The sequence below is a fragment of the Littorina saxatilis genome, linkage group LG12 (genome assembly GCF_037325665.1).
Source record: "Littorina saxatilis isolate snail1 linkage group LG12, US_GU_Lsax_2.0, whole genome shotgun sequence".
Classification (NCBI taxonomy): Eukaryota; Metazoa; Mollusca; class Gastropoda; order Littorinimorpha; family Littorinidae; genus Littorina; species Littorina saxatilis.
The window spans coordinates 77965855-77973336 of record NC_090256.1 but is presented as its reverse complement, the minus strand read 5'-3'; the positions used below and the strand labels follow the sequence as shown (position 1 = coordinate 77973336).

At 42.0% G+C, this 7482-nt stretch overlaps 1 protein-coding gene across 6 annotated transcripts in view; it reads right to left on the bottom strand.

The window, feature by feature from the left end:
* Window positions 1–7482, bottom strand: part of LOC138982837 (SMC5-SMC6 complex localization factor protein 2-like) — a 62339-nt gene continuing 54857 nt past the window's right edge. For 2 of the 6 annotated variants that reach the window (XM_070356198.1, XM_070356200.1), the window contains 2 exons: window positions 6741–6809; window positions 1–3679 (listed from right to left, as the gene is read on the bottom strand). In XM_070356198.1, the coding sequence (XP_070212299.1) occupies window positions 3407–3679; window positions 6741–6809 (342 nt within the window). In that variant the 3' untranslated portion in view covers window positions 1–3406. The remainder of the gene's footprint in view (window positions 3680–6740; window positions 6810–7482) is intronic. The other 4 variants (XR_011460988.1, XR_011460989.1, XM_070356199.1 and 1 more) reach the window with 4 other exon arrangements.

Genomic DNA, 7482 nt, shown 5'->3' with positions numbered 1-7482 from the left:
TACCCCGCTCTTCTTGTCAATTTCACTGCCTTTGCCATGAGCGGTGGACTGACGATGCTACGAGTATACGGTCTTGCTGAAAAATGGCATTGCGTTCAGTTTCATTCTGTGAGTTCGACAGCTACTTGACTAAATGTTGTATTTTCGCCTTACGCGACTTGTTTCTTTTTTGCTGCTTGCAATCACCATTCTAACTCTCCTGCTTACATACACAGATGTCAACTGAATTTGCTTAAGCAAGCACAAACACACACATACATCCAATTTGTCCTCTCTCCAGTTTCCACAGCACTTAAACAACCACTTTCCCTCACAGATGCTCCCACAAACCTATCATCCCAGCCCCCACCTCCCATCCTCTCCTTACTGTGACACTTTTTTCAGCTGCACATCTGCATTGGGGTGTTGCATCCAAGCTTAAAGACACCTTCCTTTCCATAGAAAGATTGTCCAAACCATCACAGAGCTGTCCAGGCCTTTCCATCTGATAAAACCATCACAGAGCTGTCCAGGCCTTTCCATCTGATAAAGCCATTACAGAGCTGCCCAGGCCTTTCCATCTGATAAAGCCATCACAGAGCTGTCCAGGCCTTTCCATCTGATAAAGCCATCACAGAGCTGTCCAGGCCTTTACATCTGATAAAGCCATCACAGAGCTGTCCAGGCCTTTACATCTGATAAAGCCATCACAGAGCTGTCCAGGCCTTTACATCTGATAAAGCCATCACAGAGCTGTCCAGGCCTTTCCATCTGATAAAGCCATCACAGAGCTGTCCAGGCCTTTACATCTGATAAAGCCATCACAGAGCTGTCCAGGCCTTTACATCTGATAAAGCCATCACAGAGCTGTCCAGGCCTTTACATCTGATAAAACCATCACAGAGCTGTCCAGGCCTTTACATCTGATAAAGCCATCACAGAGCTGTCCAGGCCTTTACATCTGATAAAGCCATCACAGAGCTGTCCAGGCCTTTACATCTGATAAAAGCATCCTTCCACGTGAACACATACCAAAGATCAGCAGCCTGCTGATTTCTATGCAGTGTATTTTTGTCTGAATTCATTTTGGCAAGTGACACAGGCTTTTACAGAATTGATTGAGCAGAAAATGTCCACTCAGCACAGGAAGCGGCCAGGCTGTTGATTTTTGGTATGTGTCCAAGTGCAAAGATGCTCCTATCCCATGGCAGGATCTTGGTTTTGTAAGTTTTAAATTTTTTAATAATTTTTTTTTTAACACAAAATGGTACAAATGGCAAGGAAGATATCTCCAAAGATACATGTACCTTCCTTCCCATATAAGTGATCATGTACACCAGCAACGGTCTATCCAGGCTTCAACATGGGATAAGAACTCTCATCCATTTGAACCTAAACCAAACAACGACAGCTTGACTGCTTCCTTTGAAGAGTGGGAATTTTGGCTAAATTTATATCTCAGATTAATATAAATATCAAGTAATTTAGCAAGAATAAACCCAAAAAAAACGAGAAAAAAAACGCACTGTCTGCAGAGAAAGCTGCTAAGCTGTATATTCGGGGAATATGTCCATGTATCTTTCTTTATTTGGTGTTTAACGTCGTTTTCAACCACGAAGGTTATATCGCGACGGGGAAAAGGGGGAGATGGGATAGAGCCACTTGTCAATTGTTTCTTGTTCACAAAAGCACTAATCAAAAAATTGCTCCAGGGGCTTGCAACGTAGTACAATATATTACCTTACTGGGAGAATGCAGGTTTCCAGTATAAAGGACTTAACATTTCTTACATCTTTCTAAAATCTTTACAAACATTGACTATATTCTATACAAGAAACACTTAACAAGGGTAAAAGGAGAAACAGAATCCGTTAGTGGCCTCTTACGACATGCTGGGGAGCATCGGGTAAATTCTTCCCCCTAACCCGCGGGGGGTATGTCCATGTATATTGATGTTCTTTATTCCACATGAAATCCTTGCTGAATCTTTGTGATTGACAAGATTTCAATGGGAAGGAAGGAAGGTGTCTTCAAGCTATGGTTATGGAGACAATACCACAGTAACACAGACCTGTGGGAAAATTATTTTCGCTTTGGCTGATGACCTCAAAGATAGATGTTTATACTCATGCTATGATAGCAAGTTGGAACATTAGGTATTTTGGAAAGCAGGCATGGTGTCTACCCTGTAACAGTGGCCATTCAAAACGGGCAGCAGGCTGTGCTTTTAGAAAGTGACTAGCTCATACAAACTGCTATGGCCAAACACAGTCTAGAGACATCCTGCTTGCTGCCGTGCGGACCGAGAAAATGTTCCCTCTTTTATCTTCACTGCGCTGGCTGCAAAACCCCTCCGCGTGGAGGTGTTTTCGGACACATAGTGAAAAAGTGGGACCTCCCTTTGAACTTAGTTTGAAGACAGCCTGAATTAACTCTTTCCATCTTTCACCTTTGAACTTAGTTTGAAGACAGCCTGAATTAATTCTTTTCATCTTTCACCTTTGAACTTAAGTTTGAAGACAGCCTGAATTAACTCTTTTCATCTTTCACCTTTGAACTTAGTTTGAAGACAGCCTGAATTAACTCTTTCCATCTTTCACCTTTTAACTTAGTTTGAAGACAGCCTGAATTAACTCTTTCCATCTTTCACCTTTTAACTTAGTTTGAAGACAGCCTGAATTAACTCTTTCCATCTTTCACCTTTTAACTTAGTTTGAAGACAGCCTGAATTAACTCTTTCCATCTTTCACCTTTGAACTTAGTTTGAAGACAGCCTGAATTAACTCTTTTCATCTTTCACCTTTGAACTTAGTTTGAAGACAGCCTGAATTAACTCTTTCCATCTCTCACCTTTGAACTTAGTTTGAAGACAGCCTGAATTAACTCTTTTCATCTTTCACCTTTGAACTTAGTTTGAAGACAGCCTGAATTAACTCTTTCCATCTTTCACCTTTGAACTTAGTTTGAAGACAGCCTGAATTAACTCTTTCCATCTTTCACCTTTTAACTTAGTTTGAAGACAGCCTGAATTAACTCTTTCCATCTTTCACCTTTTAACTTAGTTTGAAGACAGCCTGAATTAACTCTTTCCAATTCTTTCAACACCTTGCTTTTTCACATTTTCAATTTACCTCCATTTTGAAGTTCCCTCCATTTTGAAGAGCTAATTTTCACAGATTGTTGGATGTCTTAAAAGGGGGTTTCACTGTACTTCCAAGATCAACACGTTTTAATAAGGTCATTAACACCCCCTTAACACACTGATTAATCCCCACAATCATCAGAGCCCGACAGTGAATCCAAGAACGGCTAACAACCTTACCATGCTTCTTCTTCTTCCTTCTTCGCTTCTACCTTGCTATGTCATATCTACTAGCAATGCCTGAAACAAAACAAAAAACACCAAAATAAAGAATTTCGATAGCTCTCAGCTGCTGGAGAGGCTTTCTGAAGTTGCCGCTCCCTCACAACCGTGTCTGGGTTCTTTCAGGTTCTTGTCTCTATCTCTGTGCGTCAATTCACCGTCTGTCTTCAGTCTTTTCCCTCCCCCACCTTCACTTTCTCCCTCGTCCGAATGCTGGTCGTCACTGAGAGAAAAACCCAGGTCATCCGCTCCCTCCTCCTCGTTGCACATTTGCCCTCGGTCTTCCAGTTTCTCCACAAGGACAGGCCTGCTCAGCAAACAGTTGAAGATCTTTCTCTGAAGACAAAACAATCCACACAGGTATTTAGCATGCACATATTATGGGATTTTGAAATAATTTGAACTGAAATTACTAACAGTGAGCAGAGGTGTGGTTATTACCTATACTTTTTAGCGTTGATTTTGATTGATAAAATCATAAATACCCTTTAGCTTGGGCTTTGCCATTTTAAGAAAATCGTTTTGTTTTTTTGGATAGAAATCGCATGTCTGCATTTAAAGGCACACTCCATCTGGTGAAAGCAGTTAGGTGTGCCATCTCAGATCTGGCCATGGGACAAGACCGTCTGGTGAAAGCAGTTAGGTGTGCCATCTCAGATCTGGCCATGGGACAAGACCGTCTGGTGAAAGCAGTTAGGTGTGCCATCTCAGATGTGGCCATGGGACAAGACCGTCTGGTGAAAGCAGTTAGGTGTGCCATCTCAGATCTGGCTATGGGACAAGACCGTCTTTCCACTTGGGCACAAACCAAACCAAAACAGCCTGGTTGCTCTCTGTGTACTGTTCTTTCTTTCTTTATTTGGTGTTTTTCGTCGTTTTCAACCACGAAGGTTATATCGCGACGGGGGAAGGGGGGAGATGGGATAGAGCCATCTGTGTACTGTGAATAATATTCGTAGGAATACATTTCTTCAAGAGACACTGGTTGCATTTATAAATTATTTCATTAACACAAAATTCACACTGTGCACAGAGCACCCAGGCATTTTTTTTGGGGGGGGGGGGGGGGGCCATATCAGGGCGGTGCTGCTTTCACATATAACGTGCGTCACACACAAGACAGAAGTCGCAGCACAGGCTTCATGTCTCACCCAGTCACACTATTCTGACACCGGACCAACCAGTCCTAGCACTAACCCCATAATGCGGAGCAGCCACAAGATTGCCAATTTTAAAGTCTTAGGTATGACCCGGCCGGGGTTCAAACCCACGACCTCCCAATCACGGGGCGGACGCCTTACCACTAGGCCAACCGTGCCGGTCCCAGGCATTTGTGGTGTGTAGCTAAGTGGAGAGATGGTCATGCCCCGGTCACAGCCTGGTCAGATCTGAGATGACGAGTCAAACTATGTTTTCACGAGAAGGTGTGTGCCTTTAAATCAAAGAAAGCCTCCAGATGCTAGAAAACTCATGGGTGCAGGCAGGACATGAAAACAACTCTTGGAACCAACAATAGCATGGGATGGTCGTCACTCTTCTGGTCCATACGTCAGACCTTTCCTCCTATCTTCTGGTCCATACGTCAGACCTTTCCTCCTAGTACACTAGTTCCAGCTGTCATATTTATGAAATTGCTGGTTTTCTGGTTATAGGTATATGTGCCCATGAAAAAGTGATCTGTTCAGCAAAGTAAGCATTGCCTTACTGGACCTTCTATATAAAATTTCATCTCACACGGCATCACTGCAGAGCGCCTAGAACTGTACCCACGGAATATGCGCGATATAAGACTCATTGATTGATTGATTGAAAAGTCCTGCGAGCAAAGGACGCTCTTGGGGAGCCTTGCCACTGTCCTTTGTAGCAAGGTGTCTTTTCTTATGAATATGAATGCGCTAAAATTAAAAAAAAAACAAAAAACCAACAGCCAAATGAATTACATGATTGTTTGTTAGTGGTACATGTAGTTTTATTGTATGTATGTGTGCATGTTTATATATAAATGTAAATAGAGCGTCTATGCATGTTTAGTTCTTTCATTTTCTTTCATTACATGTAATAAAAATTAAAACCAAAACTTGATGTTCAAAAAAAAAATTCCAAACTGTGCATTAGTCATGCAGAAAGTGACAAAGAGAAAAAGTTCAAGGATAGTATGCAACATGTATGTACAAAACCACAATCAGTAAGTTTATCACTGGGGTTTGCGGAAAAAGTCAGAGAGAGAGAGAGAGAGAACGAGCGAGCAAGCAAGCGATAGAGAGAGAGAGAGAGAGAGAGGTGCAATCGGTTTCTTACGACCTGAAGCAATGGGCCATTCACGGGAAGATTCTTTGATCGAGCTGTTGAAAACCACTCGAAGAGTTCTTCGTTCAACTCATCATAGGTTGTTTTTCTTCTCTTAACACATGTTGCCGTCGATCTGGCACCGGATTTCCACTGACTGAGAATTTGTGTTCGATCAGCTTTTATGTTGTAAATTTGAGTTTTTTCGCAATTCAGCTCATGAGCAACTTTTCGAACGGACAGCCCCATGTCCAATTTCTTATCACATCGACTCTCTCTTCTAAAGTCAAAAATTTTCGTTTTGGCATGATGAGACGAAGACGAAGGATGAGATGAAGATGCATCACAGTACAGAAAGTAGAAACCCGTGTTTTTGTTTGTGAGTTCACGGCATCGACCAATGAGTGTGCACCATACAAGTGCTGTCATTGGCTTACAAAATAAGCTTCTCGCGCGTTCACATCGCCAGCGAGATTGTATTTGCAGAACCAAGATGGTGGACCAGCGTCTGCTAAAAGCTGTCTGCTTCAAGGGTTTGTTCGTTTTTGACAAGTAACGAACCCAATCGGGACCAAAAAAGGGTGTCCGCGTCCGCGCCTTTGAGGTGTTCGCTCTTTTCAGGTGTTTTTGAGTGTAAAATACATCTGTCCTCACTTGAATTGTCCGTTATGCTAAGGTGTCCGCCGAAATAAGGGTCCGCTAGATGCAGGTTTAATTGTACAGTCAATTCCGGTTAATCGGCCATCCGGATAATCGGCCAATTCCGGATAATCGGCCAATTTTCCCTGGGACCGAATCTTTTCTTCATACGTAGAACTTATGTGTCAAAATGTTCGGTTAATCGGCCACTTCGGATAATCGCCATAGTTCAGTCAGTCCCAAAAGTGGCCGATTAACCGGAGTCGACTGTACAACCATTCTTGTTTTCATTCAGAAATCTACAATGGCTCAAAAGCTCAAGAAACAGTGTACAAACACAACAACTTTGAATGCGACTGACCACCTTGACCATGTAGAAATAAATTCAACTTTGGTACAGCACTCTTTGTTGCATTACACTCAATTCTGAGCACTTGGTGCTTGTCAAAGATTTCTAGAAATGTCACAGTACCTGCTTAGTGTTACTGGCTTTAACGGACAGATCCCACTTGAGGCATAGATGCAGCAGCATACCTTTCACCTGCAAAATCATTTGATTAACAAATGTCATTTAATGAACAAATCTCAGAATGAAATAAGTTTCTAAAAGCAAGATTTCGTATTACACAATGATTACAGACATGTTTTTGACAAAATAGTGTAGGAGACGAAAACAACTGAACTTGACAAAACCGAATTAACTGAAAAGCAAAGCATGACACACTCAAGGCATGAAAATGATATTGCACAGGCAAGGAAATCAGATACATCAAATCACAAACAGCCACAGGCTGAAAATAAGGTTGATTTAGAAAGTAGCAGACCTGGGAACCCCCTTTTTGCACCTAGAGTATTCTCAAACAAACTTTGTGTATTTTTTTAGAAAAATGAGCATACTCCTCACAGCATTTGAACATCCATGCTTGAAACATGCTTCACAGGCGTCCGTCACACTGTTAATTAAGTTTACCTATACATACAAAAAAGAGGAGCTTTTTTCAATGTTTACTGACAAAAACTGTAGTCATGTGTCAAAATACTGGATCGGCTTTGGGATGGGCTTGTGAAGAAAAGTAGTCTAGGAATTTTTCTTGTCGTATTTTTTCCCCACTGACCGTACTGATCGTATTCTCGACAATCATGCGTACAAAATATGGCGAAATCGTGTGGATTCCCAGGTCTGAAGTAGGTATCCAGAGTTTAGCATGAAGACT